Source organism: Chelon labrosus, assembly GCF_963514085.1.
Source record: "Chelon labrosus genome assembly, chromosome: 9".
Classification (NCBI taxonomy): Eukaryota; Metazoa; Chordata; class Actinopteri; order Mugiliformes; family Mugilidae; genus Chelon; species Chelon labrosus.
In genome coordinates this window covers 30,256,603-30,276,652 of record NC_140359.1, presented here as the reverse complement: position 1 = coordinate 30,276,652, position 20,050 = coordinate 30,256,603, and the positions used below count along the sequence as shown (strand labels likewise).

Sequence of the window (20,050 nt, the reverse complement as noted above, 5' to 3'; positions counted from 1 at the left end):
AGTTAGCAGTTAGCAGAGTTAGCAGAGTTAGCAGTTAGCCGCCTCCTGGTGGTGACTCAGGTGAAGTTCAGACACGGAGCCAACCAGTCGGTTTATGTGTTTATTTATGAAAACAAATGAACTCAGAAAATAAGGATCCCATATCAGTAATTACATCAAAGAATTGACGGGTCGGTGTTCGTCGGTTCGTCCTCTCTGCGTCGCTACTAAACCTCAGACAGCTACTATACAGCTACTATACAGCGCTCAAACAAAGGGAGAAAGAACGTACGGCCGGAGTGCATGCAAATACATAAAATCACTTTTTTCCTTTTTCTTATTAAAATACAAAATTAACTATTAGCATCAAAGCTCAACCATCAACTAAAAACAAACAGGAGGGTTACTGTGGCAACAAGCTGTCTGTCAGTCACACCAGGGGTCCTCACTGTCAGAGCTAACGCTAACGCTAACGCTAACAGATCAGACCTGATCAGGTGACAAATAAAAGGAGGTTTCCAGCCAATCAGAAACATTCCTTCCTGTCTGGGACGCCATGATGGCTCTGTCTCTACGGCAGCGAACGCCTCACCACCAGGTGACTCTGTGATTGGTCAGCTGAACGTCTGATGCTGCCCCCTCTGGTCCGCTACCTGCTGTTACATGACCCTGGAGGTCAGAGGTCAGAGGTCAGAGGTCAGCAGCAGACAGATGAAGACTCGTTTTATTCTGGGACATCTTAACGAATAAATACGCAGAGTCAGCGTTTATATTGTCTCCGTCTGAGCATCTGGACCCCGGACAGGAAGCGCCGGCTCAGGCTGAGAGGGGGGGGGGGGGGGGGGGGCGGGTAGGACTGATACAAAATTTTTTTTTTTTTTAAATGAAGAACCTTATTAGACACAAACGAGTTCAGCACACAACCTGAAATCCAAAGAAAGAATAAAGGAAATGTAGTGTTAAAAAATAAAAGTTTGTTTCCTCTCAGCACCGGCTGAAGGGGGGGGGGTGGGGGGGGTCAGCTGACCTCGGGACGGGGGGGGGGGGGGCAGCAGGGGGCGTCTCAGACCTCACAGCTAATCTGTTATTGATTATTGTGGTAAAAGCACAGAGACGATCGTCCTCATTCAGACATCACTAATGGATCAGACGACCAGATCATCTCTCTGCAGCACGCCATCAGCTGATCACACGCCAGCGGTCAGCTGATCACACGCCAGCGGTCAGCTGACCACTCATCAGTCCAGTCCATCGATGCCGAGGTCGGCTGCTCTCTCTCCCATGATGCTTCAGGAATGTGTTCAGAGGTCAGGGGTCGCCGCCGGCCGTCCACAAACAAGAAGAAGAAGAAAGTTTCCATGGTTTTATTGTCTCCATAGCAACGCAGCTCAAGTGTCCAGAGATCAATACGACTCCCGATCAGATGGACTGACTCCGCCCACCCAGGAACCCACTGCCTTCTTCTTCTCTTGTTCCGTCGTGTGACTGCGTTCCTCCAGAGAAATAAAAATGAAACGACACTAGGAGCTAAAAAACAGGTAAGCTATTTACATACAGTCTCTGAGTGTGTGTCTGTGAGTGTGTATAAACCTCTGTGTGTGTGTGTGTGTGTGTGTGTGTGTGTTCAGTAATGTGTGTGTGTCCGAGTGTGTGTTCAGTCTGTGTCGGAGGAAGAGGAGGTTCCTGTTGAGGAGCTGTCATCAGAGGAGGAAGAGGAGCTGCCACTCAAACGACTAGCCACGCCTCCCGAGGCCCCGCCTCCTGCTGCTTTCTCTAGAGGAGGAGAGAAAGGGGGCGGAGTTAATCGTCACATTGATGACACGCCTCTAACACACCTGCATAAGTTCCTAAACACTAGTTCCTGGACACTAGTTCCTAGAAACTAGTTCCTAGACATTAGTTCCTGCTAGACACTAGTTCCTGGACACTAGTTCCTACTAGACACTAGTTCCTGGACATTAGTTCCTACTAGACATTAGTTCCTGGACACTAGTTCCCAGACACTAGTTCCTGCTAGACACTAGTTCCTGCTAGACACTAGTTCCTGGACACTAGTTCCTACTAGACACTAGTTCCTGGACATTAGTTCCTACTAGACATTAGTTCCTGGACACTAGTTCCCAGACACTAGTTCCTGCTAGACACTAGTTCCTGCTAGACACTAGTTCCTGCTAGACACTAGTTCCTGGACACTAGTTCCTGAACATTAGTTTCTACTAGACATTAGTTCCTACTAGACATTAGTTCCCAGACACTAATTCCTAGAAACTAGTTCCTAGACATTAGTTCCTGAACATTAGTTCCTACTAGACATTAGTTCCTACTAGACACTAGTTCCTGGACATTAGTTCCTACTAGACATTAGTTCCTGCTAGACACTAGTTCCTGGACACTAGTTCCTACTAGACACTAGTTCCTGGACACTAGTTCCTGCTAGACACTAGTTCCTAAACATTAGTTCCTAGACATTAGTTCCTAGACACTAGTTCCTGCTAGACATTAGTTCCTGCTCGACACTAGTTCCTGGACATTAGTTCCTACTAGACACTAGTTCCTGAACATTAGTTCCTACCAGACATTAGTTCCTGGACATTAGTTCCTACTAGACATTAGTTCCTACTAGACACTAGTTCCTGGACATTAGTTCCTACTAGACACTAGTTCCTGAACATTAGTTCCTACCAGACATTAGTTCCTGGACATAAGTTCCTACTAGACATTCGTTCCTACTAGACACTAGTTCCTGGACATTAGTTCCTACTAGACACTAGTTCCTGAACATTAGTTCCTACTAGACATTAGTTCCTGGACATTAGTTCCTGCTAGACACTAGTTCCTGGACATTAGTTCCTGCTAGACACTAGTTCCTGGACATTAGTTCCTGCTAGACACTAGTTCCTGAACATTAGTTCCTACTAGACATTAGTTCCTGGACACTAGTTCCTAGAAACTAGTTCCTAGACATTAGTTCCTACTAGACATTAGTTCCTACTAGACATTAGTTCCTAGAAATTAGTTCCTACTAGACACTAGTTCCTGAACATTAGTTCCTACTAGACGCTAGTTCCTACTAGACACTAGTTCCTGGACATTAGTTCCTACTGGACACTAGTTCCTACTGGACACTAGTTCCTGCTAGACACTAGTTCCTGGACATTAGTTCCTGCTAGACACTAGTTCCTGAACACTAGTTCCTACTAGACACTAGTTCCTACTAGACATTAGTTCCTACTAGACGCTAGTTCCTGGACACAAGTTCCTGGACACTAGTTCCTAGACACTAGTTCCTGGACACTAGTTCCTACTAGACACTAGTTCCTACTAGACACTAGTTCCTACTAGACGCTAGTTCCTACTAGACGCTAGTTCCTGGACACAAGTTCCTGGACACTAGTTCCTAGACACTAGTTCCTAGACACTAGTTCCTGGACACTCGGACGCTCGGCAGGGCGCTGCTACTCACGCAGTAGCTTCCTCTGCTTCTTCTGGAGGCAGGACTTGACGTAGCGCTCCAGCTCTCGGAGGGTGGAGGGTTTGAGGGTCTCGAAGTCGATCTCGATCTCGTCAGGGTTGGAGTCCCTCAGCGACGGCTCTCTGGACTGAATGATGTGGACGACGCGCCCCAGCTTCTCCCCTGGCAGCCGGTTGATGTCCAGACTCAGCTGGCGCTTCTCGTCGTAGGACATCGGCAGGGACGACTCCTCGCCGTCGTCCCCGTTGGCCGAGCCGCCTCCCGACGGCTTATTGCCTTTCTTAGGTTGCCTAAACACAGAGAGCCGCTCTGATTGGTCGGACGTCTCTAAACGGCGTCATCTATTTTAGACAAGAAACCTACCTGGTAGCCGTTACGGTGCTATTGGCTTTCCTGGCTGGCGCCTTCTTCTGATTGGCCGGTTTGGGCTGCTGGGCGGCAGCCTTGGGCTTCTTCTCTTCCTCTATCTTGCCCTTGTTCACTTTGTCTTTGTCCTTGTCTTTCTTCTTCTCCTTGTCTTTCTTCTCTTTCTTCTTCTTTGGCTTGCTGACCGGAGCCTGGGACAGGACGGCCAGCTGCTCGTGCACCGCCTTCAACTGATGGGATACACTGATAATCAATATCGACCCCCTCAGACCAACACAGAGACACCAGGCAGCCGCAACACCTCATCAAATCTACAATCATGGAAAAAATGAAAAAACCAGGATGTTCTTGACCTGTGATTGGTCGGCAGCACCAACCTGCTCCTGTAGCTCGGCCAATCGCGTGGCTCGCTCCTCCTCGGAGTCGGACGACTCGTCAGAGGAGGAGTTGTTGCTGCTGTCAGAGGAGGCGGTGCTTTTACTGACCAGCGGCGTGGTGGACGGGACCGACGCCTCCAGGCCCTCGTCTGGGATCTTAGCGAACCGCATCTCAAACACGTCCTGAGGACAGACGGAGGTTAATGACGACCAATCACAGCCATCCATCGGCCCGATCGGGTGGAGGAGGAACTTACCTGCAGCTTGCGGGCCATGGCCACCACCTCGTGGTCTGGAGGGTTGTACTTGTAGCAGTTGGAGAACATTAACCTGACGTCAGTAGCAAAACTCTGAGGGTCAGCGTACTCTGCTTTATCCATCTTTTTCTGTCAGAGGGAAACGAGACAATCCATCATCAACAGGTCAACAAGATCTAACACAAGATCTAACACGCCTGTATCACACCTCTAAAACGTCTGTATCACACCTCTAACACGTCTGTATCACACCTCTAACACGTCTGTATCACACCTCTAACACGCCTGTATCACGCCTGTATCACGCCTCTAACAAGCCTGTATCACACCTCTATCACGTCTGTATCACACCTCTATCACGCCTGTATGACACCTCTAACACGTCTGCATCACACCTGTATCACACCTCTATCACGCCTGTATCACACCTCTAACACGTCTGTATCACACCTGTATTACACCTCTAACACATCTGTATCACACCTCTAACACGTCTGTATCACGTCTGTATCACACCTCTATCACGTCTGTATCACACCTCTAACACGTCTGTATCACGCCTCTAACACGTCTGTATCACACCTCTAACACGCCTGTATCACACCTCTAACACGCCTGTATCACACCTCTAACACGTCTGTATCACACCTGTATTACACCTCTAACACATCTGTATCACGCCTCTAACACGCCTGTATCACGCCTGTATCACGCCTGTATCACGCCTGTATCACACCTCTAACAAGCCTGTATCACGCCTGTATCACACCTCTAACACGTCTGTATCACACCTGTATTACACCTCTAACACATCTGTATCACACCTGTATCACACCTCTATCACGTCTGTATCACACCTCTATCACGTCTGTATCACACCTCTAACACATCTGTATCACGCCCGTATCACACATCTATCACGTCTGTATAACACCTCTATCATGCATCTATCACGCCTGTATCACGTCTGTATCACGCCTCTATCACGTCTGTATCACGCCTCTAACACGTCTGTATCACACCTGTATTACACCTCTATCACGTCTGTATCACGCCTGTATCACACCTCTATCACGTCTGTATCACACCTCTATCACGCCTGTATCACACCTCTAACACGTCTGTATCACACCTGTATTACACCTCTAACACATCTGTATCACACCTGCATTACACCTCTATCACACCTCTATCACGTCTCTATCACGTCTCTATCACACCTCTATCACGTCTGTATCACACCTCTATCACGTCTGTATCACGCATCTATCACACCTGTATCACGCCTGTATCACACCTCATTCACGCCTCTATATCACACCTCTATCACGTCTGTATCACACCTCTATCACGTCTGTATCACACCTCTAACACGCCTGTATCACCCCTCCAACACGCCTGTATCACGCCTCTAACACGTCTGTATCACGCCTGTATTACACCTCTATCACGCCTCTATCACGTCTGTATCACACCTCTATCACGTCTGTATCACGCATCTATCACACCTCTATCACGCCTGTATCACACCTCATTCACGCCTCTATATCACACCTCTATCACGTCTGTATCACACCTCTATCACGTCTGTATCACACCTCTAACACGCCTGAATCACCCCTCCAACACGCCTGTATCACGCCTCTAACACGTCTGTATCACACCTGTATTACACCTCTAACACATCTGTATCACAGCTGCATTACACCTCTAACACACCTGCATTACACCTCTAACACATCTGTATCACACCTGCATTACACCTCTATCACGCCTGTATCACACCTCTAACACGTCTGTATCACACCTGTATTACACCTCTAACACATCTGTATCACAGCTGCATTACACCTCTAACACACCTGCATTACACCTCTAACACATCTGTATCACACCTGCATTACACCTCTATCACACCTCTATCACGTCTCTATCACACCTCTATCACGTCTCTATCACACCTCTATCACGTCTGTATCACGCATCTATCACACCTCTATCACGCCTGTATCACACCTCATTCACGCCTCTATATCACACCTCTATCACGTCTGTATCACGCCTGTATCACACCTCTATCACGTCTGTATCACACCTCTAACACGCCTGAATCACCCCTCCAACACGTCTGTATCACGCCTCTAACACGTCTGTATCACGCCTCTAACACGTCTGTATCACGCCTGTATCACGCCTGTATCACGCCTGTATCACGCCTCTATCACACCTCTAACACCTCTGTATCATGCCTCTATCACACCTCTAACACGTCTCTATCACATCTCTATCACGCCTCTATCACACCTCTAACACGTCTGTATCACACCTCTATCACGTCTGTATCACACCTTTATCACGTCTGTATCACGTCTGGATCACACCTTTATCACGTCTGTATCACGCCTCTATCACACCTCTAACACGCCTCTATCACACCTCTAACACCTCTGTATCACACCTCTAACACCTCTGTATCACACCTCTATCACATCTGTATCACGCCTCTATCACGTCTGGATCACACCTTTATCACGTCTGTATCATGCCTCTAACACACCTCTAACACGCCTGTATCACGCCTCTAACACGTCTGTATCACGCCTCTAACACGTCTGTATCACGCCTCTAACACACCTCTAACACCTCTGGATCACGCCTCTATCACACCTCTAACACCTCTGGATCACACCTTTATCACGTCTGTATCATGCCTCTGTCACGCCTCTATCACACCTCTAACACGTCTGTATCACACCTCTATCACGCCTCTAACACCTCTATCACGCCTCTAACACCTCTGTATCACGTCTGTATCACGCCTCGATCACGTCTGGATCACACCTCTAACACGCCTCTAACACCTCTGTATCACACCTCTATCACGTCTGTATCACACCTCTAACACGCCTGTATCACACCTCTAACACCTCTGTATCACACCTCTGTCACGTCTGTATCACGCCTCTATCACGTCTGGATCACGCCTCTATCACGCCTGGATCATACCTCTAACACGTCTGTATCACGCCTCTATCACGCCTCTAACACGTCTCTAACACGTCTCTAACACGTCTGTATCACACCTCTATCACGCCTCTATCACACCTCTAACACATCTGTATCACACCTCTATCACACCTCTATCACACCTCTAACACGTCTGTATCACGCCTCTATCACACCTCTAACACGTCTGTATCACGCCTCTAACACGCCTCTATCACACCTCTAACACGTCTGTATCACGCCTCTATCACACCTCTAACACGTCTGTATCACGCCTCTAACACGCCTGTATCACGCCTCTAAGACGTCTGTATCATGCCTCTATCACACCTATAACACGCCTCTATCACACCTATAACACGCCTCTATCACACCTATAACACGCCTCTATCACACCTATAACACGCCTGTAACACACCTCTAACACGCCTATATCACGCCTCCATCACGCCTCCATCACACCTCCATCACACCTCTATCACACCTATAACACACCTATAAAAGCCTCTAACACGCCTGTAACACGCTTCTAACACGCCTCTAACACGTCTGTATCACGCCTCTATCACACCTATAACACGCCTCTAAAACGCCTGTAACACGCCTCTAACACGTCTGTATCACGCCTCTATCACACCTATAACACGCCTCTAAAACGCCTGTAACACGCCTGTAACACGCCTGTAACACGCCTCTAACACGCCTCTAACACGCCTGTATTACGCCTCTATCACACCTAATACACGCCTCTCACACGCCTATAACACGCCTCTATCGCCTCTATCACGCCTCTAACACGTCTGTATCACGCCTCTATCACACCTATAACACGCCTCTATCACGCCTCTATCACGTCTGTATCACGCCTCTGACACGCCTCTATCACGCTTGTAACACGCCTCTAACACGCCTCTAACACGCCTCTATCACGCCTGTAACACGCCTATATCACGCCTCTGACACGCCTCTATCACACCTAATACACGCCTCTAAAACGCCTGTAACACGCCTGTAACACGCCTCTGACACGCCTCTATCACACCTCTAACACGCCTCTAACACGCCTCCATCACGCCTATATCACGCCTCTGACACGCCTAATACACACCTATAACACGCCTGTAAAACGCCTGTAACACGCCTGTAACACGCCTCTGACACGTCTGTATCACGCCTCTATCACACCTAATACACACCTCTAACACGCCTCTAACACGCCTCTATCACGCCTCCACCACGGCTGTATCACGCCTCTAACACACCTATAACACACCTCTATCACACCTATAACACGCCTCTATCACACCTATAACACGCCTCTATCACGCCTCTATCACACCTATAACATGCCTCTATCACGCCTCCACCACGGCTGTATCACGCCTCTAACACACCTCTATCACACCTATAACACGCCTCTATCACACCTATAACACGCCTCTATCGCGCCTCTATCACACCTATAACATGCCTCTATCACGCCTCTAACACGCCTCTATCACACCTATAACACGCCTCTATCACGCCTCTATCACACCTATAACACGCCTCTAACACACCTATAACACGCCTCTATCACGCCTATATCACACCTAATACACACCTATAACACGCCTCTAAAACGCCTGTAACACGCCTCTAACACGCCTCTAACACGCCTCTGACACGGCTGTATCACGCCTCTATCACACCTATAACACACCTATAACACACCTATAACACGCCTCTATCACGCCTCTATCACACCTATAACATGTCTCTATCACGCCTCTAACACGCCTGTAACACACCTCTATCACGCCTGTAACACGCCTATAACACACCTCTAACACGCATGTATCACACCTCTAACACGTCTATAACACACCTCTATCACGCCTGTAACACGCCTATAACACGCCTCTAACACGCATGTATCACACCTCTAACACGCCTCTAACACACCTCTAACACGCCTCTAACACGCATGTATCACACCTCTAACACGCCTATAACACACCTATAACACACCTGTAACACGCCTCTAACACACCTCTATCACGCCTGTAACACGCCTATAACACACCTGTAACACGCCTCTAACACACCTGTAACACGCCTCTAACACACCTCTATCACGCCTCTAACACGCCTCTAACACGCATGTATCACACCTCTAACACACCTGTAACACGCCTCTAACACGCCTCTAACACACCTGTAACACGCCTCTAACACGCCTCTAACACGCATGTATCACACCTCTAACACACCTGTAACACGCCTCTAACACACCTCTAACACGCCTCTAACACGCCTGTAACACGCCTCTAACACACCTGTAACACGCCTTTAACACGCCTTTAACACGCCTCTAACACGCCTATAACACGCCTATAACACGCCTCTAACACGCATGTATCACACCTCTAACACGCCTCTAACACGCATGTATCACACCTCTAACACGCCTCTAGCTCCTCCTAGCTCCTCCCGCTAACGTTAATGCTAGGCTCACATGAAGCTAAGCTATTGATGTATTGGTCGCTGGTCTTTAGTTTGACTCTGTGCTGGGGTGCGTTTGATGTGGTTACCCGGACGGTGCTGAGGTCCATGGGGTGTTTGATGATGTCATGGTAGTCGTGCAGCTCCAGCGCCTCGGCGTCCACCGGCTTGTAGAAGGGCCAGGCGTAGGCGGCGTGCTTCTTCGACAGCATCTCCTTCAAGATGGCGTCGCAGTGTTTCATCTGCTCACCCAGCTTACTACTCTTCCTCCCTGCCGCTGGTCCCCCTCCACCTCCCACCTCCACCCCTGCCACCTCCTCCCCCGTGTCCCGTCGGGTCTTGGTGGGGCGGGCGGCGGCCTCGCGCCTGGAGGTGGCGAGCTTGGCCGGTTTGGTGTCCTGAGCGGACGGAGAGTCGGCGCGACCAGCGGAGATGGCTGACGTGGTGGGGGTGGTGGTGTCAGCTTTCCTCTTCACTCCTTTCTTCTGTTGGAGAAAGGGGGGAGAAACGGGGGAGAGAAGGGGGAGGAGAGAAACGGGGGAGAGAAGGGGGAGGAGGGAGGGGAGAAACGGGGGGAGGAGGGGGAGGAGGGAGGGGAGAAACGGGGGAGAGAAGGGGGAGGAGGGAGGGGAGAAACGGGGGGAGGAGGGGGAGGAGGGAGGGGAGAAACGGGGGGAGGAGGGGAGAAACGGGGAGAGAAGGGGGAGGAGGGGAGAAACGGGGAGAGAAGGGGGAGGAGGGAGGGGAGAAACGGGGGAGAGAAGGGGGAGAGAAAGGGGGAGGACTGTCAGCGTCCGTTTTCTTTCAGAACATGTGATGTTGTGTCGCTACACACGACTGTTACCTTGACAACGGGCTGTGCAGACGGCATCATGGTTGCCGGGGGCTGCGGGGCAGTGGCAGGGGGTGTGGCCTGGGTCGGTGTGGGCGTGGTCGAGATTACAGGTGTCTGAGACGGAGAGGGGGAGGGGTAGGAGGGGGGAGGGGAGGCCGATGACTCCGCCTGTTGACTCACTGAGAACGAGACAGAGACACCGTTAGTATCTGGAGTAGTAGTATTAGTACCTGGAGTAGTAGTATTAGGACCTGGAGTAGTAGTATTAGTGCCTGGAGTAGCATTAGTACCTGGAGTAGTAGTATTAGGACCAGGAGTAGTAGTATTAGTACCTGGAGTAGTAGTATTAGTACCTGGAGTAGCATTAGTACCTGGAGTACTAGCAGTATTAGCAGTAGTAGTATTAGTAGGCGTACCTGTAGTACCTGTAGCAGTAGTAGTAGTAGCAGTATTAGTAACTGTAGTAGTAGTATTAGTAGTACCTGAAGTACCTGTGGTATTAGCAGTAGTATTAGTACCTGTAGTACCTGTGGTATTAGCAGTAGTAGTAGTATTAGCAGTATTAGTACCTGTAGTAGTAGTAGTATTAGTAGTAGTACCTGTAGTACCTGTAGCAGTAGTAGTATTTGCAGTATTTGTACCTGTAGTACCTGTAGCAGTAGTAGTATTTGCAGTATTAGTACCTGTAGTACCTGTAGCAGTAGTAGTATTTGCAGTATTAGTACCTGTAGTACCTGTGGTGGTAGTAGTAGTACCTGTAGTACCTGTAGTAGTAGTATTAGCAGTAGTATTAGTACCTGTAGTACCTGTGGTGGCGGCAGTAGTACCTGTGGTACCTGTAGCAGTAGTAGTATCAGTAGTATTAGCAGTATTAGTACCTGTAGTACCTGTAGTACCTGTAGCAGTAGTAGTATCAGTAGTATTAGCAGTATTAGTACCTGTAGTACCTGTGGTGGCGGCAGTAGTACCTGTAGTACCTGTAGCAGTAGTAGTATCAGTAGTATTAGCAGTATTAGTACCTGTAGTACCTGTAGCAGTAGTAGTATCAGTAGTATTAGCAGTATTAGTACCTGTAGTAGCTGTGGTGGCGGCAGTTGTACCTGTAGCATTATCAGTAGTAGTATTATCAGTAGTATTAGTACCTGTGGTACCTGTAGCAGTAGTAGTATCAGTAGTATTAGCAGTATTAGTACCTGTAGTACCTGTGGTGGCGGCAGTAGTACCTGTAGTATTATCAGTAGTAGTATTATCAGTAGTATTAGTACCTGTGGTACCTGTAGCAGTAGTAGTATTAGTAGTATTAGCAGTATTAGTACCTGTAGTACCTGTGGTGGCGGCAGTAGTACCTGTAGTACCTGTAGCAGTAGTAGTATCAGTAGTATTAGCAGTATTAGTACCTGTAGTACCTGTAGTACCTGTAGCAGTAGTAGTATCAGTAGTATTAGCAGTATTAGTACCTGTAGTACCTGTAGTACCTGTAGCAGTAGTAGTATCAGTAGTATTAGCAGTATTAGTACCTGTAGTACCTGTAGTACCTGTAGCAGTAGTAGTATCAGTCGTATTAGCAGTATTAGTACCTGTAGTACCTGTGGTGGCGGCAGTAGTACCTGTAGTATTATCAGTAGTAGTATTATCAGTAGTATTAGTACCTGTGGTACCTGTAGCAGTAGTAGTATCAGTAGTATTAGCAGTATTAGTACCTGTAGTACCTGTAGCAGTAGTAGTATCAGTAGTATTAGCAGTATTAGTACCTATAGTACCTGTGGTGGCGGCAGTAGTAGTACCTGTGGTACCTGTAGCAGTAGTAGTATCAGTAGTATTAGCAGTATTAGTACCAGCAGTACCTGTAGTACCTGTAGCAGTAGTAGTATCAGTAGTATTAGCAGTATTAGTACCTGTAGTACCTGTGGTGGCGGCAGTTGTACCTGTAGTATTATCAGTAGTAGTATTATCAGTAGTATTAGTACCTGTGGTACCTGTAGCAGTAGTAGTATCAGTAGTATTAGCAGTATTAGTACCTGTAGTACCTGTGGTGGCGGCAGTAGTACCTGTAGTATTATCAGTAGTAGTATTATCAGTAGTATTAGTACCTGTGGTACCTGTAGCAGTAGTAGTATTAGTAGTATTAGCAGTATTAGTACCTGTAGTACCTGTGGTGGCGGCAGTAGTAGTACCTGTGGTACCTGTAGCAGTAGTAGTATCAGTAGTATTAGCAGTATTAGTACCAGCAGTACCTGTGGTACCTGTAGCAGTAGTAGTATCAGTAGTATTAGCAGTATTAGTACCTGTAGTACCTGTGGTGGCGGCAGTAGTACCTGTAGTACCTGTAGCAGTAGTAGTATCAGTAGTATTAGCAGTATTAGTACCAGCAGTACCTGTGGTACCTGTAGCAGTAGTAGTATCAGTAGTATTAGCAGTATTAGTACCTGTAGTACCTGTGGTACCTGTAGCAGTAGTAGTATCAGTAGTATTAGCAGTATTAGTACCTGTAGTACCTGTGGTGGCGGCAGTAGTAGTACCTGTGGTACCTGTAGCAGTAGTAGTATCAGTAGTATTAGCAGTATTAGTACCAGCAGTACCTGTAGTACCTGTAGCAGTAGTAGTATCAGTAGTATTAGCAGTATTAGTACCTGTAGTACCTGTGGTGGCGGCAGTAGTACCTGTGGTACCTGTAGCAGTAGTAGTATCAGTAGTATTAGCAGTATTAGTACCTGTAGTACCTGTGGTGGCGGCAGTAGTAGTACCTGTGGTACCTGTAGCAGTAGTAGTATCAGTAGTATTAGCAGTATTAGTACCAGCAGTACCTGTGGTACCTGTAGCAGTAGTAGTATCAGTAGTATTAGCAGTATTAGTACCTGTAGTACCTGTGGTGGCGGCAGTAGTACCTGTAGTACCTGTAGCAGTAGTAGTATCAGTAGTATTAGCAGTATTAGTACCAGCAGTACCTGTGGTACCTGTAGCAGTAGTAGTATCAGTAGTATTAGCAGTATTAGTACCTGTAGTACCTGTGGTACCTGTAGCAGTAGTAGTATCAGTAGTATTAGCAGTATTAGTACCTGTAGTACCTGTGGTGGCGGCAGTAGTACCTGTGGTACCTGTAGCAGTAGTAGTATCAGTAGTATTAGCAGTATTAGTACCTGTAGTACCTGTAGTACCTGTAGCAGTAGTAGTATCAGTAGTATTAGCAGTATTAGTACCTGTAGTACCTGTGGTGGCGGCAGTAGTACCTGTGGTACCTGTAGCAGTAGTAGTATCAGTAGTATTAGCAGTATTAGTACCTGTAGTACCTGTGGTGGCGGCAGTAGTACCTGTGGTACCTGTAGCAGTAGTAGTATCAGTAGTATTAGCAGTATTAGTACCTGTAGTACCTGTGGTGGCGGCAGTAGTACCTGTGGTACCTGTAGCAGTAGTAGTATCAGTAGTATTAGCAGTATTAGTACCTGTAGTACCTGTGGTGGCGGCAGTAGTACCTGTAGTACCTGTAGCAGTAGTAGTATCAGTAGTATTAGCAGTATTAGTACCTGTAGTACCTGTGGTGGCGGCAGTAGTACCTGTAGTACCTGTAGCAGTAGTAGTATCAGTAGTATTAGCAGTATTAGTACCAGCAGTACCTGTGGTACCTGTAGCAGTAGTAGTATCAGTAGTATTAGCAGTATTAGTACCTGTAGTACCTGTGGTACCTGTAGCAGTAGTAGTATCAGTAGTATTAGCAGTATTAGTACCTGTAGTACCTGTGGTGGCGGCAGTAGTACCTGTGGTACCTGTAGCAGTAGTAGTATCAGTAGTATTAGCAGTATTAGTACCTGTAGTACCTGTGGTGGCGGCAGTAGTACCTGTGGTACCTGTAGCAGTAGTAGTATCAGTAGTATTAGCAGTATTAGTACCTGTAGTACCTGTGGTGGCGGCAGTAGTACCTGTAGTACCTGTAGCAGTAGTAGTATCAGTAGTATTAGCAGTATTAGTACCTGTAGTACCTGTGGTGGCGGCAGTAGTACCTGTGGTACCTGTAGCAGTAGTAGTATCAGTAGTATTAGCAGTATTAGTACCTGTAGTACCTGTGGTGGCGGCAGTAGTACCTGTGGTACCTGTAGCAGTAGTAGTATCAGTAGTATTAGCAGTATTAGTACCTGTAGTACCTGTGGTGGCGGCAGTAGTACCTGTGGTACCTGTAGCAGTAGTAGTATCAGTAGTATTAGCAGTATTAGTACCTGTAGTACCTGTGGTGGCGGCCGGCTGCTTGCTCTTGTTCTTGCCTTTCGGAGCCGGCGGCAGCAGAGCGACTTCTTCTTGAGGCATCTGAGCGACTTTCTGCAGGAAGATCTTCTCCAGAGCCTGAGCCATGAGGACGATGTCGTCTGTGGGCTGCACACAAACACACACCAGCACAGGTGAGGGTCAGGGTTAACCTGGGACGCTTCAGGTGTGTCTGCTGTGTACCTGCAGGGCAGAGCGTACCTTGTTGTAGATGTAACAGTTGGTGAACATGGTGTTGAAGTCCTGCATGGCCTCGCTGGCGCTCCAGTAATAGTTGTTCTCCAGACGTTTCTTGATGGTTCCCATGTCCATTGGGTTCTTGATCACCTTGTGGTAGTCCTGCACACACATGGTTAGTAGCTTAGCGTGTTAGCTTAGCGTGTTTGAACAGGAGCAGATTAGAGCCACGCGACATACCGCCAGGCAGAGCTTGATGGCGTCCACGGGTTGGTAGAACGGCCAGGCGAACTGATGCTTCCACAGGGTCTTCACCACCACGTTCTGCATGTACTGCAGCTGGTTGGTCTTTCTGTGGGACACACACAACAACATGTCCTACAAACGTCCACCAACCAGATAACAGGGACTCAGACCACAAGCAGCCAACACACTGTGAAGTCTGAGTGGGGAGCCAGTCGCCCAGTCTGGTAAACACCTTAGAAAGTGAGCCAATCAGGTGGCTTCGTCTGATTCAGAACAGCCAACCAGATGAGATCTCCACAGTGAGGAAGCTGGATGTGGTCATTCATTTATTTCCTTGTGGAAAGTCTGCTAACAGCTATGCTAATGTACTGAGTGTAAGCTGCCATTAATGTATGCTAACTGTATTAGCATGTAGTTCATGTATAAACACACGGGAGGTTAAACCCACACCTGCAGCCACTAAGGTCGTCCCATCATGTATACACCACATGGTGCCTTCATTTAGTCTCCACCTAGTGGTCTAATGGTGGTACTACAGATAATATAGTTAGCTTAGCATTGGTATGTAGCATTCCTTGGTGACTGGTTCCCCTGGGGAGTTCCATGTGTGAACAACATGGAGGAAATCTCCATCTTCTTCTGGATTGTATAATGATCACAATGGTAGAATGTGATGATGTCCAGGATAAATAAAATGTCCAGAGGTTGAATTGTGTGTACGTTGCCTCCTGTAGTGGAATCAGGAGGATTTTGTAGCCAGATTCACTTTCAAGAGGTAAAAACCCAACGTGGAACACTTTGGGTTCTTTGGTTCTCCACATGTCCAGATGGAGAGTGGGCCTGGTTCTATTGTTACTAGAACCTTTGTGGTATTTCTCTAAACTCTTGGTCCAGTTCTAGTCAAGGGGTTCAGAATGTGTTCTACTCTCTGATCTAGAAGACACGGTCAGATGAGTCAGCCAGGTGTTTCCTACCTGCCAGGTTTGGTTGGGTTGGTGACCTCAGGTGGGGGTGGGTTGGTAAGGGTAGGGGGGCTGGGGGGCGCAGCCTCAGGGGCGTCCGACATGGCGTACGACGGTGACGCAGCAATGCAGCGTGGGACGGCAGCGTCTGACCTGAAGGTGAAAAACAACTCCCTCTGTGGACTGAGGGCGAGAGACGGTGTGAGGACACACAGGTGAGCGTTGGCGAGTTCAGTTCAGCTGCTTCAGCCTGATGTCCACCACGAAGACACAAACTCCCATCGCACGACCTGAGGCAGAGAGACAAACGTCAGCGCATCGTCTCATTGTCTCTGCACGTGTCCACAAGGACAAAAACAACAGAAATGTTACGGAGGCAGAAACGTCAGATAACATGAAAGCAGGACTTTAACTTGGATCAATTAAGTTCTGGTCCCTGAGACCACGGGCAGAGGGACAGCATCGTCCTCATCGTCCCGTTCACCTAAATGTTTCAGCGGAGGAAACCTGATCTGGAGTCTCTCCGTTAGGAACCGATTCTGCTCCAGCAAAGATCTGCTGGACCAATCAGATCGTTTGGGCGGAGCTTCATGTGGTGACGGACAGAAGAGTAACAGTAGTCATACATGTCACCTGATTAATTTAAACGTCTCTGATTGGTTGGAACCAACCCCCCAGAACAGAACCGTGTTAGAACCACTTCATGTTCATCCTGGAGGATCCAGACTCTGTGGTTTCAGCTCTAAGCTCCAACAGAGACGACGGCGCCCGCTGGCTGGTTGAGGTTTAATGGTCTGGATCAGGCTCCAGCCAAACCAGATCATTAGGAGTTCTGCCATGAACCAGGACCACGTCCCTGTAGCATCTTCTTCTGTTTTAGTGGTGGTTGGGGAGAGTCAAAGAAGAAGACCAAAGGTACCAGCGACCCTCTCCACATTAATGTGACAAACATTTATTGGACTGAATCAAGTCGACTCTAGGAGACAAGGACAGACTTTAGGACGCTACAGGGGACCGACTCTAGGACATTTAAGATCAGAGAGGGACGTCTCTAGCTGGTGTTGACTGGTCTTCTTCTTCTTCTACCTCATCTGAACGTCGTCAGTCCCAGACGTCCCTCAGCTACTTCCTGTTTGACTTCGTCGTCTCTTAGGTTTTATAAAACGCTGCAGTGACGTATTGTTCACATGTACTTGAACGCAACATCATTTATGACAAACGTCACATGATGGAAACCTTTATCAGCTGTTTTTATTCTCAATATAATGTAATGCTATTGGTCCCTGTCCAGATCATTAGGTACACTAGTGATTCACCTGGTGATCGCTGTGGAGGACGGAGTCTGTTAAACTGGAATGAATTAAACATTAAAGTGTTTCTGTTTTTTAGTCCAGCCCACTGACCACCATGTCAGAATATTAGGAACACGTGTCAGTTCAATAGTTCTACAGAATCAACATCTCAGTTATTAGACTCGAGCTAAACACCAGAACCTTGTTTTCACAGGTGTACCTAATGAAGTGGCCACTGAGTGTAATTAACACACCTGTTCTGTGTCTCTCTAACTTTTATGTGACCAGTTGGCAGATGTGAAGCAGCCCCCAGACCCAGTCCGCCTCCGACCCGACCCGACCCGCACGGATCAACAGATGTTAAGAGTCGGGCTGCTCTGCTCTGCCTGCATGTTGCTGCGGCTAACGACGAGCTAACGGCTAACAGCCACCGCTGCGACCGACAAACCGCTCACATCCATCCGAACGGCAGCTCCATCCGCGGCTCGACACACGCAGCGACTCGTTAGCCGCCGATGGACGACCGGAGCTCGGCGCTGGCTGCCGCAGCGGCTCGGCGGCGACTCTTTTACCGACCCAGCAAACATCCCATTTATCTGGCTTTAAAAAGATGGCGGGCAAGCCGAAGCAAAATACCAGCTAGGAGGCTAGCTAACCGAGCTAGGCTACTTACCGAAGACGGAGAGCGGGACAAATAGTGCGTGTAGTGGCCGTGGAGTTGTGTGGGAGAGTGTGGGAGGAAATATTTTAACACTTGGTCGCTTATGAGACGAAGACTGAGCGAGTTTAGTCGGTCATTAATGAAATATCTGCAGGCGGCACCGCTCGGTGTTTGGCTAGCTAATGAGCTGTTAGCATGTTAGCTGAGCTTTGTCTGAGGGCGCCGAGCGGCCACAGCGGCTCCGACTCAGCGACACGTTCCGCCCGCTGCCGTTACCCGCCAACCCGCCCCCCGCCCCGCCACCGACCACACACACACCCATTTACTTTGTGCTTCGGTCCTCCGGTGCGTCCAGCGGCGATATCCCGTCGATTTTCTGGAAGATTTTTTATTTAGCGAAGTAGCATAATAGATGAGTTATCAGCTGTCCGCCGTTTGCGCAAGCGCAGTGCAGAGCAGCATCATGGGTGTTGTTGTGCTCTGATTGGTCAGCCGGGCGGAAGAGGCGTTGTGATTGGTTGCGAGGTTTTTGTGAGGCCATGATTTGTTGTAAGGAGATGTGAGCTGTTGTGATTGGTCGCTGGGTGAAGTTGAGGAGCAGTGATTGGCTGAGATGACTGGGCCGCTGTGATCGATGATCACGGCTGCAGAATGGCGCCGGAGGTTGAACTACGTCTCCCAGAATGCAAAGCGGCAGCGAAGACCCCGCTGGTCCACACGGATCAGTGACTGATGGATTCATGGAGAGTTTAACTGGTTAATGAAGAACATGAAGAACAAACATAAAAACCAGAGGAGCTGACAGAACTCTGATCAGAACCAGCGCGTCTCCACGTGTCCTCCACGTGTCCTCCAGGTGTCCTCCAGAACCACCAACAATAAATAAAGTCTGACTGAGCAAAACCTTTTAGTGGCTTTTACTGTTTCTTCATAAAAATGAGTCAAACATCAGTAGATATTACACCAGTCCTGAAAGTAGACGAAGAGAAACTAATACAACACAAGAAACACAAATATTATAATGTTGTGTTTTGTTTATACAGTAAAATGAGCCAATATTACATATCAGAGAGGAGCTCCTCCATGTGTTCAGAAGTGTTTCCATCAACGTAATGAGACTCAGGTGTGGTTCAGTTCCTGGTTTAGTTTCAATAAATCAGGGATTTGTCTCAGTCTGATCTTCACAACACATGTTTGTGGACAAAGGAGCTTTCTGAGGAGCTCAGAGAAAGAGTTGTTGTTGCTCATCAGGCTGGAGAAGGTTCCAGAACCATCTCTAAAGAGTTTGGAACCCACAGATCTGGACCAGGACGGCTTGTCATGCTGCTGCTGTAGACCACCAGGAGGTCACAGCAGATACTGGACACAAGGAGGACATGATATGTAATATTGGCTCACTTTAGTCTGATGGTTCTGACTGGTTCTCTTTGTCTGGGGACGAGTGACTCAGTCCACTGGTGATATTCTGTAGTGACGTCTCACTCCTGTGGATTCAGTCAGTATCTATTGTGTTCACCTCAGTGATGCTCCACCATGAACAGACTCAACGTTCCCTGGTCCTTGAAGTCCAAGTTTAGCTCCACCTCCATCTTTCTACTCCAGACCTGGTCAGTCCGTATTAAATCCAGGAGGTCTTCATCATCTTCCTCTTCAGTGTCGTTTTCGTTTTTTCATGAAAAGAC

The 20,050-nt window shown here is 48.1% G+C and overlaps 1 protein-coding gene across 6 annotated transcripts; it reads right to left on the bottom strand.

The window, feature by feature from the left end:
• Positions 1-93: 93 nt before the first annotated feature.
• brd3b (bromodomain containing 3b) lies at positions 94-19,743 on the bottom strand. Of its 6 annotated transcripts, none has more exons than XM_084550736.1 (12): positions 18,695-19,743; positions 16,428-16,705; positions 15,448-15,559; positions 15,232-15,369; positions 14,985-15,138; positions 10,786-10,955; positions 10,031-10,423; positions 4,452-4,580; positions 4,171-4,377; positions 3,815-4,047; positions 3,443-3,741; positions 94-1,752 (listed from the first exon to the last, which is right to left on the bottom strand). In XM_084550736.1, the coding sequence occupies exons 2-12, from the start codon at positions 16,517-16,519 to the stop codon at positions 1,634-1,636; spliced, it is 2,046 nt and encodes a 681-aa protein (XP_084406862.1). In that variant the 5' UTR covers positions 16,520-16,705; positions 18,695-19,743; the 3' UTR covers positions 94-1,633. The 6 variants fall into 6 exon arrangements, with proteins under 6 accessions (XP_084406862.1, XP_084406861.1, XP_084406863.1 ...); XM_084550735.1 differs by having other exon boundaries at positions 10,031-10,426; positions 18,695-19,740; XM_084550737.1 differs by having other exon boundaries at positions 10,031-10,426; positions 14,994-15,138; positions 18,695-19,737.
• Positions 19,744-20,050: the final 307 nt, after the last annotated feature.

Bases quoted from the DNA above. Each gene is read 5' to 3' on its own strand.
- brd3b (XM_084550735.1), bottom strand. From the start codon at position 16,519: ATGTCGGACGCCCCTGAGGCTGCGCCCCCCAGCCCCCCTACCCTTACC. The intron at 15,370-15,447 runs GTATGTCGCGTG...ATGTGTGTGCAG, and splicing joins CCATCAAGCTCTGCCTGGCG to GACTACCACAAGGTGATCAA. The intron at 4,378-4,451 runs GTAAGTTCCTCC...GTCTGTCCTCAG, and splicing joins CCATGGCCCGCAAGCTGCAG to GACGTGTTTGAGATGCGGTT.